This window comes from Eptesicus fuscus, chromosome 1, assembly GCF_027574615.1.
Source record: "Eptesicus fuscus isolate TK198812 chromosome 1, DD_ASM_mEF_20220401, whole genome shotgun sequence".
Classification (NCBI taxonomy): Eukaryota; Metazoa; Chordata; class Mammalia; order Chiroptera; family Vespertilionidae; genus Eptesicus; species Eptesicus fuscus.
Window position 1 is genome coordinate 118594310 of NC_072473.1, and position 18369 is coordinate 118612678.

General features: G+C 45.0%; 1 protein-coding gene across 3 annotated transcripts in view; it reads left to right on the plus strand.

The window, feature by feature from the left end:
* The window catches only part of TENM1 (teneurin transmembrane protein 1), a 665414-nt gene that overhangs the window by 639871 nt on the left and 7174 nt on the right, over positions 1 to 18369 (plus strand). For all 3 annotated transcript variants that reach the window (XM_028135671.2, XM_054717981.1, XM_054717985.1), the window contains one exon: positions 14043 to 14339. In XM_028135671.2, the coding sequence (XP_027991472.2) occupies positions 14043 to 14339 (297 nt within the window). The remainder of the gene's footprint in view (positions 1 to 14042; positions 14340 to 18369) is intronic.

Here is an 18369-nt window from a genome sequence, read left to right on the forward strand (position 1 = left end):
TTAGCCAGCTAAAGTGCTTTAATAGTAGCAATTTCAGGCACCAAGAAAGACTGGGTGGAGAAAGTGTTTCATCAGGTGGCTCTCCAAAATCCCTCACGGCATGCCCTGGAGATGGTTGTCAGGCCCATAAGGTTGACCCAGTTCCCATTTTTTGGGGTTTGTACTTTATTTGGAAAGACCAGGCAGGTACACACAGAAGGATGAGAGACACAAGGCGACATTTGGACAAAGGCAAGATAAAAGGAAAAGTCAGTGAATGATACCACTGCCATGAATACAGACATGAAGAGCCAAAGGGGTAAAGGACTAATACTGAGGTTGGGTGAGTTGTGCTCAGAGAGAGATGCCTGGGGGAAATGAAAGGTTTGGGAGTTTTTGAGTCCTTACCAAGCACAGTTCACCACTGTTAACCAGAGCTCTCTCAGTCCCACTTGCCTTTCTGCAGAGCATAAAGCCTACAAACAACACAGAACTGTCTGCCTGTCCCTTCTGAAACACCAATGTTAGGATGATGTGACCAACTTTCCAAATATAGTAACATTCAATATCAGCCCCAAAGCAACTGCCAGCCTGAGGGAAATAATCACTCACTATTGAGGCCAGGCCTGCCTTGAGCACCTGTGTCAGGCGCGGGACACCTGGATTGCTTGCATTTTCTTCACTCACAGTAAAAATTCACTCAGAGAGAAAATGTGGTAACCTTTAAACTGTGGAAATGCAACAATAAACAACCACCCAATTCCAGTGAGAAGCAGTCAAACTAGTCACATTGCTTGATAGGGACAAGATAATTTATGACAGTGCTCGCTTTCCAATCAATTCTATTGGTGACACCAAGACACAGACTTGAAGGGTGTTTTTTGGAACAGCGCTAAAGTTGTCTACATGCACAAGTCAATTTGTATGTTCTTATTCTATTGAATGGTCTCTAGCAGAATGTTTACTGGATATGCCACTGACTTGAGAAGTGAAACCAATCCAAATAGTCGGACTTCTCTGTGTCAATAGCAGTGAGGGGTTCTATTAGGGTTGTAGAAATGGCATTCCCCTGGATCAAGTTAGATGACCTGGCCTTGCTACTCAATTTTACAAGTGACTTAAGAAAGGCCTTTAATTTTTTTCACCTATGAAATGAAGAGAAAAGAAAGAATTATCTACATATGGCTTATCAACCTCATGGATTCAAAATAGAAAATAATATTGAATAAGTGATCTCTTCGTGCCTCCCCTAGCTTATAGCCTCAATAAAACATTGTGAACAAAATCATACACTATCAGACTGGCATTTTCTATTCTTTAGGATAGTCCATCCTACACTGTGGGATTTTCCATGTTCTAAGATAACCGACCCTACTTTTGCCCCTCCATGTGTACAGATGATAGAGAGACTAGAAACTGTAATTTGCACCTCATATCCCAAATTGTTCTTACTGTTGAGAAACTAATGGTTATAAAACATTTGGGAGCTCTTTACTGTTAAGGAGTAGAATGAAGTGTTATTTAGTTAATACTATTTATAGTTGACATGTGGTAGAGTTGAATGGATTTGTGGAATGGCTTATAAGGGCAACAAATTCAGGGCCTTCTCCTCTACATGACCTCTGAGGTACTTTCTGGTCCTAGTACTGAAGACTAGAGACCCTTATTGGCTAGGTGGTGTTACTGTGCATGCCCCTAGAAATCTAACAATAACAATCATTTACTTATGTTTAGTGCCTTAGAGTTAACAAAATGCATTCAGAACCAGGATTTTTTTTTTATCACCACAACCATCAATTGTTGTTATTCCCAATTTATAGATACAGAGACTAAGGCCCAGAGACATTAAGTGATTTGCCCAAAGTCAATCAGCTATCAAGGATCAGAGCCAGCACTAAAATGAAGGACTTCGTGTAGCACAACAGTCTTTCCACTATATCATGCTGTGCTGCCATGCTCCTTAAAATAATTCATTAACAAATCATTGCCGCATTCAGTGGAGCCACCTTGGCAGGGCCTGAGTCCTTGTTTCAATGTTGACAAAAAGACTCTAATGATCGACTCTAATGTACTGGCAACTTTGGGTGGTTCGGGACAACTGGCTGGCCTCCAGGCAATGTGTGAAAGTGGCAAGAGGATGAGGAAAGCTATTTAACTGCTTCATTTGTACCTGCTCTCCCCATCCTCTGCTATTTTTGTTGATACCATTGCCTTAGTTTCTCTAGAATAAGCACACCTGATTTAGTGAAATAAATATGTCCCCAAAAGGTAGGTGTGGATCCAGTTTTGACAGAGCAAATTATCTTTCCTTGCTGGCTTTATTATGGTGCCCCTTCACTTTTGGTGTCCCTTTCAAGGGACAAGCTGATGACACTTGAGATGTAACTTTCTCTCTTCTGGGCCAAATATGCAGTGACCCATTGTAAGCATACATGGAAAAAATAAGCCTTTCTGATGCCCTCAAGTACCTCGAGACCTTGGACTGAACCATTTCTTTCTCCTGGTGAAGCTGCCATTGCACAGTGAGGCCATGTTGGGGTACCAGAGCTCTTGAAACAGAATACCAGATTCACATGGTCACACAACATAGAAACCCCAGCTGTATTGGGACAAATGAAGGTTCTCTTTGAAAAACCACACAAAGGTGTGATTGTAATTTGCAAATGTGCTTGGGCAGCAGGTTATAAACCACTAATTACTCAGGCACAAAATGACAGGTTCATTGAAAGGCTCACTTGGTAAGATGATGAACATCAAATGTTCCAGAAAGCTACCTATCACATCCACCCCAGACCATCTAGCTGGAAAGAAAAACATCAGAAAAGGATAGTCCTCTCTAAGAGTTGCTTTTCTCCAGTGATCGGTGGTTATGTTTTTTTATACAAAGTCAGGGTCCCCTTCAAGGTGAAGGAGTCAAACTGCTGGGAAATGTGATATCCTGCTCAGCCTGAGCAGGCAAGGGATTTGTTACCTGTGGGCCATCCTGCGCCAACTCCATTAAATGAAATAAATTACATTAATATCCTGAAATTTCATTTATTTTAAAAATCCATTTTCCCCAACCTGAGTTATGTTTGAATCATCTTCCTTGCAAAGTACTATTACATCCAGTCCATATATCTCCTCATATGCTGCATCAATCTGTCCCCATAAATACATTTCCCTGGACAATAGGGAAATTAGAATACAGGTAACAGTAGAGGCAGTTGTAAAAGAATTGGACATTCACCAAAAGCAAACTGGTTTAGGAACTTTATCCAGATTGTACCTTGCCATGTCCGTGGATAATAAGGCCATTATATGAGACATCCCAGCATTGGATTCCGGAGCTCTTTACAAGATTTTGCAAACTGAGATGTGAGGTTGTAACAAAACTCCAGAACTGCAGTCTCCTTTATGTATTATACTAGAGGCCTGGTGCATGAAATTCATGCACTGGGGCAGGGGGGGGTCCCTCAGCCTGATTTGCGCCCTCTCGCAGTCTGGGACCCCTCAGAGGATGTACGCCTAAGCTGTCAGTCAGCCACCCCTCTCACAGTCCAGGGCTCTCACAGTCCAAGACACCTCGCTCCTTACCACCCTCCTGCAGCAGAAGCAGGAGAGGTTCCCACCACCGCCACTGTGCTCACCAGCTGTGAGCCTGGCTTCTGGCTGAGCGGCACTCCCCCTATGGGAGCACACTGACCACCGGGGGCAGCTCCTGCGTTGAGGGTCTGTCCCTGGGTGGTCAGTGCGCATCATAGTGACCAGTCATTCTGCCGTTCGTTCATTTTGCATATTATGGTTTTATTATATAGGATATTTTTCAGGAAACTTAGCACTTCAAAACAAAGTCATAAAAATAACTAAGATGATTATGTGTTTACAAGCAAAATGAAGCAAAGACCAATTTAAAATCCTGACAATTTTTTTTTCTGCTCACAGATAACTGAGAGTGGAGTAAATTGGCTTTTAAATGCAACATGTGATTGTTCATACATGATCTGAGCTCTGAAAGGGGAAAGAAGCCCAGTTGAAACACAGGGTCTCAGGTTGACAGATGAGGGGGAATTTGGGAGGCAGCCAAGAGGATCCCAGCACCTCCCTCCATTCTTAGAAAACATCTTTGCTATGCCAGGGTACTTCCACTCCACTCTCAGAGATTTCCCTGTGTCTGCTGTTTCTTAAATAGTCAGCCAAAAATAATCCTTGTGCCAAAGAGATTATTTTGGGGTGGAAAATTCTGCTCCCCTTCAAAAGAATGAGTACGATTTTGAGTAAAGATGGGTATGCCCATAATTTGCACCATTTTCCCCATCTATAAAATGAGGGGTATGGGCTGTGCGATCTCTATTACCAGTAGTATTATTAACATTAATCATAATTGTAGCAACTAACATTCACTGAGGTCTTACTATGTGTATTATGTTGGAGAGAGGGAGAATTCTTCCCTCTACCCTTCTTAAGTCCTTATATCTGGACCAATAATAAAAATGACACAAAACCAGATTAGCAGGAAGAAAATTAAATAGGCCAAAAACAAATATCAGCGGTTGTCTATAGATCAACCTAATATATCTTTATCCTACTAATTGAATGAGTCTCAAATTGGAAGGGCTGAAAGGACTTTTTCTTAAGCAATAAAACACAAACTCCTGGAAAAGAACAAGCAAAGGCTCAGAGGGAAGGCAAAGGACACTTTTCTTTGGAGCTTCACCCTGTACCAACATTTCACAGGCACTTTGATTTCTGCTGGCAACACAATCTATGATCCCCAGGGCATCTTCTTTCCTTTTTCCTTTCTGGTCTAAGTATGAACGAAAGCAAGCCTTTCTCCTTACTTCTCCTTAGCAAAGCTGAAAAAACGTAAAGAAAATCAAGGGATATATTAAGCATAGATACTTCTTCTATTTAAAAAATGATCAAGTCCAGCTTTTTTGCCCCAGTGTACAGCTCTTTAATTGCCAAACTCAAAGGTCTTGTCCAATGTGAAACCTCTCCAAAGAGACCTGTTTTAGCTGGGGGCTATTCCCAAATTTCAACCCTTTCTTTGCCCCTCTTTTCCAGGGCAAGGATTGATGTAAACTGTTTGGAGTAAGAGTGGAAATAAGGATGTATAAGGATGGATGGCCCACATTTAGGTCAGGGGCTATTCTTGCCTTTCAGACAAATAAGTGCTTGTATGAATGTGGAGCGTTCTCAGCCTTGTTCATGACCCCAGCAGTCAGAGGCAAGCAGCCTAGTTTTGATTTATGCCATGGAAGCTGGAGTCACATAGCACTCAGGAAAGAGGGTGGGAGAGCCCCCCTGGAAAAGGCTTCTCCTTCCCAGCCTTCTCACATGTGGTTTCCACAAGAGACTCTGCGGGGCAGAGGGCGAGGAGGAGGATTCTGTGGCATGTTCAATTCCTTCATCCCTTTCAGCCAGTCGTCAAATTTTACATTACCTTCCAAACCTGACTTTGAAACTAGTGTTTCAGCAACTTCTGAATATCAGAGTGCATTCTCCAGAAAGAGAAGTATGGTTGCAGAAGTCTTTTTTTTTTTTTTTTTTTTTTTAATTTCTTTATTGATTAAGGTGTCACATATTTGTCCTCATCCCCCCATTCCCATCCCACCCCTCTCCCCATGCATGCCCCAATCCCCTGTTGAACTTAACCGTTGGATAGGCTTATATGCATGCATACAGGTCCTTTGGTTGAACTCTCCCCCTCCCCCCCACCCTCCCCCTCCCCTCCCCTATCCTCCCTCTGAGGCCCGATAGTCCGATCGATGCCTCCTTGCTTCTGGTTCTGTTCTTGTTCCTCAGTCTATGTTGTTCATCATTTCCTCTAGATGAACGAGATCATATGTCACTAGATATATACTAATAAGAACTGAATGTGAGACGAGCAATAATATTTATGCTGACAGGCAAATGAATCAATCTGTAGCGAGCTTCCCCCTGGACCAACAGTTCTTTTGAGACCCAATTTCGATGTCCAGTAGTTCCTTATGTGTACATGTCAGCACTGACCCCTCAGCTCTGGATGGTGGACAAATGGTGGTAACGGAGGTCCGACTCCCTCTGGTTTGGTCTCGGCCGAACCCAGGGGCACGGCGTCACCCAGACTAAGGGGCACGTGGCCTCACCCATACCCAAGGGGCACGTGGTTTCACCCGGGCCTGGGACCCAGCCTCACCCGGATGGATCCAGGGGCGCACGGCCTCACCCGGACCCAGGATCTGGCTTCACCCGTACCCAGGGACGCTTGGCCTCTCCCAGACCCAGGGGCACGTGGCCTCACCCGGGCTTAGTTGCACAAGGCCTCACCTGGATCCAGGGACACATGGTCTCTCCCGGACCCAGGGACGCTTGGCCTCTCCCAGACCCAGGGCCACTTGGGCTCACCCGGGCCTAGGTGCACGAGGCCTCATCCGGATCCAGGGACGCATGGTCTCACCCAGACCCAGGGATGCTTGGCCTCTCCCAGACCCAAGGCCACTTGGGCTCACTCGGGCCTAGGTGCACGAGGCCTCACCCGGATCCAGGGACGCATGGTCTCACCCGGACCCAGGGACGCTTGGCCTCTCCCAGACCCAGGGCCACTTGGGCTCACCCGGGCCTAGGTGCACGAGGCCTCACCCGGATCCAGGGACGCACGGTCTCACCCAGACCCAGGAACGTTTGGCCACTCCCAGACCCAGGGCCACTTGGGCTCACCCGGGCCTAGGTGCACGAGGCCTCACCCGGATCCAGGGACGCATGGTCTCACCCGGACCCAGGGATGCTTGGCCTCTCCCAGACCCAGGGCCACTTGGGCTCACCCGGGCCTAGGTGCACGAGGCCTCATCCGGATCCAGGGACGCATGGTCTCACCCGGACCCAGGGGCGCTTGGCCTCCCCCAGACCCAGGGCCACTTGGGCTCACCCGGGCCTAGGTGCACGAGGCCTCACCCGGATCCAGGGACACATGGTCTCACCCGGACCCAGGGACGCTTGGCCTCTCCCAGACCCAGGGCCACTTGGGCTCACCCGGGCCTAGGTGCACGAGGCCTCACCCGGATCCAGGGACACATGGTCTCACCCGGACCCAGGGACGCTTGGCCTCTCCCAGACCCAGGGCCACTTGGGCTCACCCGGGCCTAGGTGCACGAGGCCTCACCCGGATCCAGGGACACATGGTCTCACCCGGACTAGGGATGCTTGGCCTCTCCCAGACCCAGGGCCACTTGGGCTCACCCGGGCCTAGGTGCACGAGGCCTCACCCGGATCCTGGGACACATGGTCTCACCCGGACCCAGGGATGCTTGGCCTCTCCCAGACCCGGGGCCACTTGGGCTCACCCGGGCTTAGGTGCACGAGGCCTCACCCAGATCCAGGGACACATGGTCTCACCCGGACCCAGGGACGCTTGGCCTCTCCCAGACCCAGGGCCACTTGGGCTCACCCGGGCCTAGGTGCACGAGGCCTCATCCGGATCCAGGGACACATGGTCTCACCCGGACCCAGGGACGCTTGGCCTCTCCCAGACCCAGGGCCACTTGGGCTCACCCGGGCCTAGGTGCACAAGGCCTCACCCGGATCCAGGGACACATGGTCTCACCCGGACCCAGGGACGCTTGGCCTCTCCCAGACCCAGGGCCACTTGGGCTCACCCGGGCCTAGGTGCACAAGGCCTCACCCGGATCCAGGGACACATGGTCTCACCTGGACCCAGGGACGCTTGGCCTCTCCCAGACCCAGGGCCACTTGGGCTCACCCGGGCCTAGGTGCACGAGGCCTCACCCGGATCCAGGGACACGTGGTCTCACCCGGACCCAGTGACGCTTGGCCTCTCCCAGACCCAGGGCCACTTGGGCTCACCCGGGCCTAGGTGCACGAGGCCTCACCCGGATCCTGGGACACTTGGTCTCACCCGGACCCAGGGATGCTTGGCCTCTCCCAGACCCGGGGCCACTTGGGCTCACCCGGGCTTAGGTGCACGAGGCCTCACCCAGATCCAGGGACACATGGTCTCACCCGGACCCAGGGACGCTTGGCCTCTCCCAGACCCAGGGCCACTTGGGCTCACCCGGGCCTAGGTGCACGAGGCTTCATCCGGATCCAGGGACACATGGTCTCACCCGGACCCAGGGACGCTTGGCCTCTCCCAGACCCAGGGCCACTTGAGCTCACCCGGACCTAGGTGCACAAGGCCTCACCCGGATCTAGGGACACATGGTCTCACCCGGACCCAGGGACGCTTGGCCTCTCCCAGACCCAGGGCCACTTGGGCTCACCCGGGCCTAGGTGCACAAGGCCTCACCCGGATCCAGGGACACATGGTCTCACCCGGACCCAGGGATGCTTGGCCTCTCCCAGACCCAGGGCCACTTGGGCTCACCCGGGCATAGGTGCACTAGGCCTCACCCGGATCCAGGGACACATGGTCTCACCCGGACCCAGGGACGCTTGGCCTCTCCCAGACCCAGGGCCACTTGGGCTCACCCGGGCCTAGGTGCACGAGGCCTCACCCAGATCCAGGGACACATGGTCTCATCCGGACTAGGGATGCTTGGCCTCTCCCAGACCCAGGGCCACTTGGGCTCACCCGGGCCTAGGTGCACGAGGCCTCACCCGGATCCAGGGACACATGGTCTCACCCGGACCCAGGGACGCTTGGCCTCTCCCAGACCCAGGGCCACTTGGGCTCACCCGGGCCTAGGTGCACGAGGCCTCACCCGGATCCAGGGACACATGGTCTCACCCGGACTAGGGATGCTTGGCCTCTCCCAGACCCAGGGCCACTTGGGCTCACCCGGGCCTAGGTGCACGAGGCCTCACCCGGATCCAGGGACACATGGTCTCACCCGGACCCAGGGACGCTTGGCCTCTCCCAGACCCAGGGCCACTTGGGCTCACCCGGGCCTAGGTGCACGAGGCCTCACCCGGATCCAGGGACGCATGGTCTCACCCGGACCCAGGGACGCTTGGCCTCTCCCAGACCCAGGGCCACTTGGGCTCACCCGGGCCTAGGTGCACGAGGCCTCACCCGGATCCTGGGACGCATGGTCTCACCCGGACCCAGGGATGCTTGGCCTCTCCCAGACCCGGGGCCACTTGGGCTCACCCGGGCTTAGGTGCACGAGGCCTCACCCAGATCCAGGGACACATGGTCTCACCCGGACCCAGGGACGCTTGGCCTCTCCCAGACCCAGGGCCACTTGGGCTCACCCGGGCCTAGGTGCACGAGGCCTCACCCGGATCCAGGGACACATGGTCTCACCTGGTTGCAGAAGTCTTAACAGGCCAAGTGAGGACATCAGGCAGAGTTTGGCTCTGCCTGCTTTGTAGTGGATTTTGAACAGTGATCCCTGCTTGTGTAGCTGTAACAACTTTATTTAGAAATGTGTTTTTCAGTTGTAAACTTTATCTGTCAGACAAATAAAACCACAAATTTAGTTGAACTGGAAATCACTTGTTACTTTGGCTCTTTAACTATCATTATAACATGAATTGTAACTGTTACAACCGTCTCTGAGAGTACATGGATATTTTACAGCTATTGTAAATGAACGGTATTACAGTTGGAGATATGTGGCTATAAAACCACAGGAAAGGTAGTTGAAGAAAGAACACCTGGTCTCATATAGGTTTCCAAGTCCTGCATATTAAAAGAAAGAAAACATGTGCTTCTCTATCACCTTATAGGTGGTACAGTGTGTTATTATATATTTATGCCCGGTGACTCTATGCACTTGGCTACAGATAGTTTAAAGAGTCATGATTCCCAATTACTAGTCTTCTGGATAGAATTTATGACATGGAATATTTACAAGGTTCTATTTTTGCAGAAGCTCAAAATTAAGGACATATATCATTAGCACCAGCTGGTTGATGAAGAAACTAAAACCAGGAGGTTTTAAAAGTGCCACATCCCAATAGAAAAATGGACAAAAGTCATGAGCAGACAATTCATAGAAGACATGCATGTGGCCAATAGATATTAAAAAGGGTTCAACCTCACTAGTATTTATTTGTATCACTGTATTTTTATCAAATAAATATAAATTAAACCACAGTAACATACCATTTTCCCACTCTCACATTGAGAAAAATTTACTAACAATGATAATACTTGATGTTGGTAAGGAGGGGATGAGATAGATCCTCCACTACTAGTTAATGATAGCATAAATTTGCACAACTATTGTGCACTATAAAGTAGTATCTCAAATTGCATCAAGAGTCTTTAATATGTTCTTTTCATTTGACCCAGTAATTTTGGTTCTGTACTAAGGAAATATTTACTTACAAAAATGTTCAACAAAATATGAGATATAAAAGGAAAATAGGAAAAAAATCTCTGATTTCCAACAATAGGAGAAAGGATAAATAGATGCTAATTGTGCAGGAAGATATTATGCAACCATTAAAATCCACATTTTAAGAATATTTAATAACACAAGAGATGCTCAAGATAAAACATTAGCTGAAAAAGTAGGACATAAAACTTTAAATATAATCCCAGTTGTCTTCTTTAAATGTATGGACACAGATTATGCAAAGAAAAGTAGGATAAATTGAATGAAATGCAGCAAACTATTGGCAGTGATTTGCATTAGAAGGTGGAGTTATAAGTAATTATTTTCTTTGTATATTTCTATATTTTCCCATTTTTCTGCAATGAAAAAAAATATTACTTTTATAATCTGTTGTGGGGGTGGGGTGTTGAGGAGGTATTTTAAAAGGCAAACTATGCCGAAACCGGTTTGGCTCAGTGGATAGAGCGTCAGCTTGCGGACTCAAGGGTCCCAGGTTCGATTCCGGTCAAGGGCAAGTACCTTGGTTGCGGGCACATCCCCAGTAGGGAGTGTGCAGGAGGCAGCTGATCGATGTTTCTAACTCTCTATCCCTCTCTCTTCCTCTCTGTAAAAAATCAATAAAATATATTTTAAAAAATAAATAAATAAAAATAAAAAAAAAAAAGGCAAACTATACAAGATTACTGAGCAAGGGAAGACCAAAATCTGAAATGAGAATGTTGGCTTTATAGTCACACAGGCCACTAAGTTAAAAACTCTTTCTGGATCTCACTTTTTTGTGGAATATAAAACACAAAACAAAAAACAGAACTCACAGAAACAGAGAACAGATTGGCAGTTGCTGGAGTCAGGAGGGTCAGGGATGAGCAAATGGATGAAGAGGGTCAAAAGGTACAAACTTCTGGTTATGAAATATGCAAATCCTGAGGATGTAATGTACAGCATGGTGACTATAGTTAACAATTCTGTATTGTGTATTTGAAAGTTGCTAAGAGAACAGATATTAAAAATCATCACAAGAAAAAAAAGTTTAATCAGACATTATGGTGATCATTTTGCAATGTATACAAACATTGAATCATTATGTTATACACTTGAAGCTAATATAATGTTATATATCAACTAGGGGCTCAGTGCACGAATTCGTGCACTTTAAAAGGACTGTAGGCCACAAGGCTGCAGTGGGCACAAGGGTGGATCTCGGCCCATCCTCCGCATCCTCACCCAGCCCCTCCCACCATGGCCCGGTCCACTATCTGCTGGCAGCCCCACTCCCACCGCTGCCATTCCCACACGCTGACAGTGCCGGCCCCACTGGTACCCACTGATGGCATGGAGCGATTGGGGCCAGTGCCAGCAGCGGGTGCAAGAGTTGGCTGCCACCCCGATAGCGCCTCAGGAGCAGGGGGAGGTAGAGAAACCCTGATGGGTGATCAGGACAACAGCTGCTACTTATACCCGCTAACGGCACCGAGCATTGGGGCCAGTGCTGGGCGCTGGCAGCAGGTGCGAGTGGGGCCAGTGCCAGAAGCAGGTATGAGCACTGGGTGGGACCTGGTGCACAGGAGCAAAGAATTTTCAGTAACCACCAGAGGCTCTCCCTGATGACAGCAACCAGTGCCCTGCCTTGGTCTGGCGCCCCTGCTCACCTGCTCCACCATCCCGCCGCAGCCGATGCCTACCATGTTCTATACTCTGCTGCCTGCTGCCGATGCCTGCCATGTTCCACATGCACCTCCTGGTGGTCAGTTGTTCAGTTGTTCCACCATTTGGTCTATTTGCATATTAGGGTTTTATTATATAGGATTATATCTCAATTTTAAGATTAAAAAAATTAAAACTCTTTCTGAACTGGGATTTTGAAATTGGACTCTTGGGACCCCTCAAGGTTTCATGTTTGGGTTTCAGAGGCCCCTTGAGATTTTATTACAAATGATCATGTATGTGCTTATGTGCATTTTTCTGGGGACATGGTGCATGGCTTTCAGATATTTAACCATGAAAAAGAACATAAAATTTAGTTAAATAGCTAGTGAATCCATTTAGTCCAACTATAGTTAATGTAGTCAAACCTTAATGTTGGTTTTTCCCCGCAACTCATTAACCTGATATTTAACATTTTGTTTGAGATTGTGTTGACAATTCCTACAGCTATAAACCTAGTACACCAAGATACAATCACCTTGGAATCTGACACATGGGCCCATTCAAAAGCCCAACTAAAATTAGAAAAGTAATCATTATATTCTAAAAATAACAATTACTAATACTATTTTTACACTTCACCAGGTACCTATATATGTAATCTCATTTCATTCTTAGCACAACTCTGTGGTATGAAGTGGTTCTATCACTCCTATTTCACAAATAAGGAAACTAAGGCCCTGATAGAAGACATGACTGGTGCATAGTCAAGCAGCTAGTTCAATGTCTCCTGACCCCGGGCCACTGCTATTTACACTTCTAAAAGTCTCTTCTTTCTTATTCTTACCTTGGTTCCTTGCCTTGGACTTCCTCCACCTGCATTAGAAATCTGTCCCTTGAAAGCTGAGCGAAGGGTACATGGTGACTTCGTACCATTTTTGCAACTTCTTGTGAGTCCTACTCTTTCAAAATAAGTTATAACAAAACAAAACAAAAAACTCACTAAAACTAAAACTGAAATAAATAAAATAAATTTTAAAAGCCCTCCCCGTGGTTTTCCACCTGCCCTTCCTTCAAAGCTCTGCTCTTCCACAGAGCTTTCTTCAGCTCTGTTGTGATCAGCTAGCCATAGCAGAAGTTACTAGTGGGACTGCCAAACATTGACACTATGAACTGAAGAGTAGAAAAAATCAGGTCAGTTGTCCAGTTGCTTTGAAAACCCAGTAAAAGTTGCTGCTTTGCTAATTTTTAAACTTTTTCACTAAGTCAGTTAGTTGTTAGGTCATCTTTTGTGGACCCAGCTGAATTACCTAGGAGTCAGGCACCACTGAGTGTTGTCTTTCATGGAATCCATCTGAGATCCCTTGCACCAGGCTTTCTCTAGTACAACTTTTTCTCAGGATAACTTCGTGGTTGTGAGGTACACAGAAGGAATGCTAGCATGCAGTCAAGCAAGCCGAGAACCAGAACCAAGCCAAAAACTATTTCTAGACTTGGTGTCAAAACTAAATTCTATGTTTTGACTTCTTTTAGTGGTGCCACCTGTGCAAATACTAGGGGACCTACCAACACATTTACCTGGTGGCCTCCATGAAAATATTGCTGCCTGAGGTTCCATCACTAGGGGGAAACCTAAATTTCCCTGTGGTAGAAGTGATATAACTCTAAGCCCAGATGAACAAGGAAGACTAAGAAGGGAATCTGTATAAGTTAGAGAGGTCAATATATCCCTTTGTTCTGATTTCTAATCACATAAATAATTCATCCTTGTATGTTCTAGCCACTTTACTGGTAAAGAGGGAGAAGGAAGTCCCGATCCTTAGTAGGCATCTGACTCACATAAGATTACATAATTATTGAAAATTGTGTCACTAACTTTGAGGCTTAAATTGGGTGGGTGGGGGGGACCAAAAACCTTATATCGAGGATCTAGCGCATGCCAAGAGTTAAAACATAGCCCACCCCTCCAGGATTGTATGATCTGATGGGAGAATAAAGATCAGTGTCATCTGAGGAAGGTGAAAGTCAATTGGATTCAAAGTCCAGAGACACTCCATTGTTGGAGAATCAGAAAAAAACTTGTGATTGTGAATGTGCTAGATAGGGGGAACCAAGACAGAGCTTCAAATGAATTTTGTATCTCTTTTTTTGTAGGCCCATAACAGAAACCTGCTCTCCATAGATTTTGATCATATAACACGCACAGGGAAGATCTATGATGACCATCGGAAATTCACCCTTCGAATTCTTTATGACCAAACTGGACGACCTGTTCTGTGGTCTCCTGTAAGCAGATATAATGAAGTGAACATCACGTATTCACCTTCAGGACTGGTGACGTTTATTCAAAGGGGGATGTGGAATGAAAAAATGGAATATGACCAGAGTGGAAAAATAATTTCAAGAACTTGGGCTGATGGGAAAATTTGGAGCTATACCTACTTAGAAAAGGTAAGTATATGGGGAAAATAAACTAGTTCTCAGATCTGACTGAGAATATCAAAAGTGGTCCTAATTACCCACCTTGGTAAGGACTGGCAAGAGAAAAGTCTTTGTTCTGGGTGTTCTACCCCACAAAATAAAAGTGTGTGTGTGTGTGTGTGTGTGTGTGTGTGTGTGTGTGTGTGTCCTATAAGAATAAGCTGTTTTGCAACTGAGAACTTTCCCTAAACCCACACTCTGCCACGTACTTCAAATTGAAGTCAGGATAATGGCTTAGCTTTCTCCTCATTTGAGCATATTCAGTCATGTTCTTGAAAATGTATCTTTATTATTATGAAAACCCATAGTGAGGAAAATAGGTAGAAAATTATAAAATTGTGTGTTAATGTATCTTAGCTCTGGAAAAGAGCCTCTTACACAGAGGACGAAGAATTCTAACTGTGTTAGGATAGTCAGTGACATTTTAGTAGTATACATTTGAGGACTAATTTTCACAAGTAATCAACTGTCAGAGGGAATGGTGGAAGTGGGGCTCATTGGTTATAGTCCTTTGTGTACAGCGAGTCTCGAGTAGCACCCATGATAGGAGCTCATGGCCTCTGTTTGGTAGGAACAGACAAGGACTTTAATCCTGCCACCAAAACCATTTGTCAAACATCAGCCCTCACACAGCAAAATACCTTCTAGCCAGATCAGCAGCAGAGTACAATAACAGAAATTGATCTCTATCTGCCATCTCAATTTCTAATATCCTAAGATAGTGTCTCTTGTTTCCTCAGTCTATCCATTCAACTGAATTTATCAGTCCTGAATTAATTTCTGAGAAAATTGAAAAATGTTTTCCTTTGAACAGTCAAGGGTAATTAGCACAAGGTGACCCCTAGAAGTTCTTAGAAAAGTTACAGGAATTCATAGCTCACAAGGCAAATTTTTGCTTTTGCACCCAACGATGCCAAGCCTTTTGATATACCCCCAGGGTTTCAAACAAAAGTGTGCCAGTGGTTGTATGTCATTATAAAAAATGATTGTACTATTTCCCAGAGTCAGTCACTGGGGAATTAGCCAAGTTGAAAATGCCTAGGAGATAAAGCTGGCCCCACTTGGGAGGCAGGATAAAGAAGGGGGTTTTCTGCTGTATCCCCCATCCTTTTCTGCTAAAGAAATCTATTATATCTTTATTCTCTACACTGGGAACATCTGAATCTTATAGAGTGGGACTTTCCTCTTTTGAATTGCGATAACAAGAATGACTGGCAAAATCATATGACTGATGTCCACAAAGGGCTGAACCTCTTACAAAATTGACTGAATCCAAATATTTGGTGGTATGTTTACATAAGCAAGACATATAATGATTACCTTCATATAAAAAAAGATGCCACTGTAATGGAATATAGGCTGGATTATTTTTTCAGAAGTGAGGATGGGTTTGCATTGCTTCTTCCACGGGTCCTACATGTGGCTAGTGCAATAGCTAGCTCTTTTTAAGGAAACTACGTGGGTTTGAACTCATAACACCAACCTCATTAGCACTGTAGTCTGGCCATTGCGCTAATTGCTTATGGACAGTTGCATATGGCTCTCAGAAGACTTTCCTTTTAGGCTATCTATACAATAACAAAAGAGCCTATTGAACACTTACATTTCAGCCCTGCATGCAGTATTAGCCTCTGAAGCAATTTTATTGTTTCTCTTTTCTGAATTAGCTGATTATTTCATCAAACTTACTTGAATGAAGAATCATGTGAAGCAAACTTCATATAAATTCTCTTTGCAGAAACTTAGTTGGCAATAATTCTTTCAAAACAAAACAAAGAGAATTATGTGAGACTGTCAGTGTCTGCAGTGGACAGAAATAAGGCCTTATTGACACGAAATAATGTATCAAGAAAAGCCCCAGTGACTTCCAACGACTAGTTTCTTGACAAGAGAGACAAACCAAATCACTTGTGCCTTTTAGTTTATTTTTGTCCCTTTCTTGATTTCTAATTTGTTCTCTAATTAAAACATAGCCCCTATTAAGCAATCCTATTATGCAAAACTCAGAACCTACAAAACACATGGTTCTTTACTTTCTAAAAATTATTTACCATGGCATTGATCTTAACATTGTTATTGACAGTGATAACTAATTCACTGAATAGATGTGATGATTAAATGAAATAACTTAATATAAAGCACCTAGCACATCTTGTCACTCAAAAAAGAAGTTCCTTTCTATTTGAATATGGCATTATAGTATTTATTTTAAAGTTGAGAACTTAAATGCTAGCACTTACTGCTACTTAAAGGTAAATTAACACAAGAAAGAGTGGAAGGAAGAGAGGGAGGAAATTAAAGCATCTTTGAAATTGTGATTCTAGAGGAAAAAAATGGAAAGAATATTGAATTTATAAAATCCTATTTACATGTAACTTTTTCAATGATGTAATGGGGTACTGTGTCTTCCTATGCTCATTTCTGTCCTCTCTTGCGCATGGCCTTTGCTTGCACATTTTTTCACTATATCTGGAGCAGAGCAAGGACAAAGAGGCTGGCTTTTGTAGTATATTTTAAAGTACAAATTCTCAAACTTTAAAATGTATATTTCTTTTTATACCTCAAAATACCTCTGGCATTACCTCTGTAAATTTGCTTGCCATCCCTATACCATGATATATTTAAAAAGCAACAGCAGATATTTCACCTTAAGGTGCAGAAATTTTCTAAAAATTCTTTGACTTCCTCTAGAATAAGTACAAGTTATACAGATCATTTTTATGCACAATGGTTTGTAGCCATTAGGAGAAAAATAATTATTTGGGTAATAGCTGAAGTTGCTTAAATAATCTCTTCTCTATTAAAAAATCAATTATTGTTTCTTAAATTTTCTCTGTGTGGTCATTAATTCTCTATCTTGATTTATGAGACTCCTCTGAGTTAATTATATTTAGAAGACTTGTGGAGCTAAAATTTTGTATTAGAGTAAATGTAAATCTTTCAGCTTCCTGAAATCATTCTTAAGGACTTCATTTTTAAGATACATTTAAATATATTTTATAATAATTTAATAAGATGCTTTAGTCTAATACATTTACACAAAATTGAAAATTTCAAAGGCAGCCTGGAGGGACAGATGCAGCCTGTGGCTTGAGCTTTCAGGTGGCCCCACACTGCCATCTGGTGGTTATTTGAATTTCTACCATTTCATTTCTATTGTTCAAAGGAGTATACAGGCATGATTGTTCTTTTCCTCCTCTTTACAATGATCTCCTTAGGATCTCACAATCAATTTTACAAAATAAAAAGTCTTCCACTCTATTGTTAGGACTAATAAGAAATGGCCTTTTATCCTGTAGCAGCACTGTGGGCGTTGGATGGACCCCTAAGCATTGTTTTTGAACAAACATAATAATGCCCACCCAAAGTGCAAAAGCAGCCAAGTGAGAGCTAAATGGTATTCTGACAACACAATGGTTATATTCATGAGATTTCTAATCACGTCATCCACATTCTTGCCATTGACAGGGAGCTTTAAAATGGACTAGGGAGTTTTGGAGACAGCGCAGCATCAGCACCACCTAGAACAGGGTCAGGCAGTGGTTGACTGCAGTGTGGATATGAGCAGTGGAGAGAACATGGTGGCGATGTGCAATCAATGTTTGGCAAGGTTGATACAGCTACTGGAAAAGGCATGGCCCCAGCAGGCTGGTACTAGATAATGTGTGGAAGCCATATGGTGATTGTCCCTGGCCTGCATCACAGGTGACAGATGTTACTTGTTTATGGCCAGTTGACAGAAGAGAGTGAAATGAGTTGGGAAATCTGACTTTTAGCATAGAGGTCATTAAAGATGTTTCCCGCCAATTCGCCCCAGGTTCTGCTTGGTCAAGGAGGAGGTTCTCCCTTTGTGTTCTCATGTCCACGCAGGAGTGCAGTGGGGTTTTCAGAGCTGCAGGTTGTCCACGGGTGATGTGGTGACAGGGTTTCCATCTGAAGCTCTGTATCCCCTAGTGGAGTACTTGATGGAAAAGAAAGGATGAGTGAATGAGCAAATAAA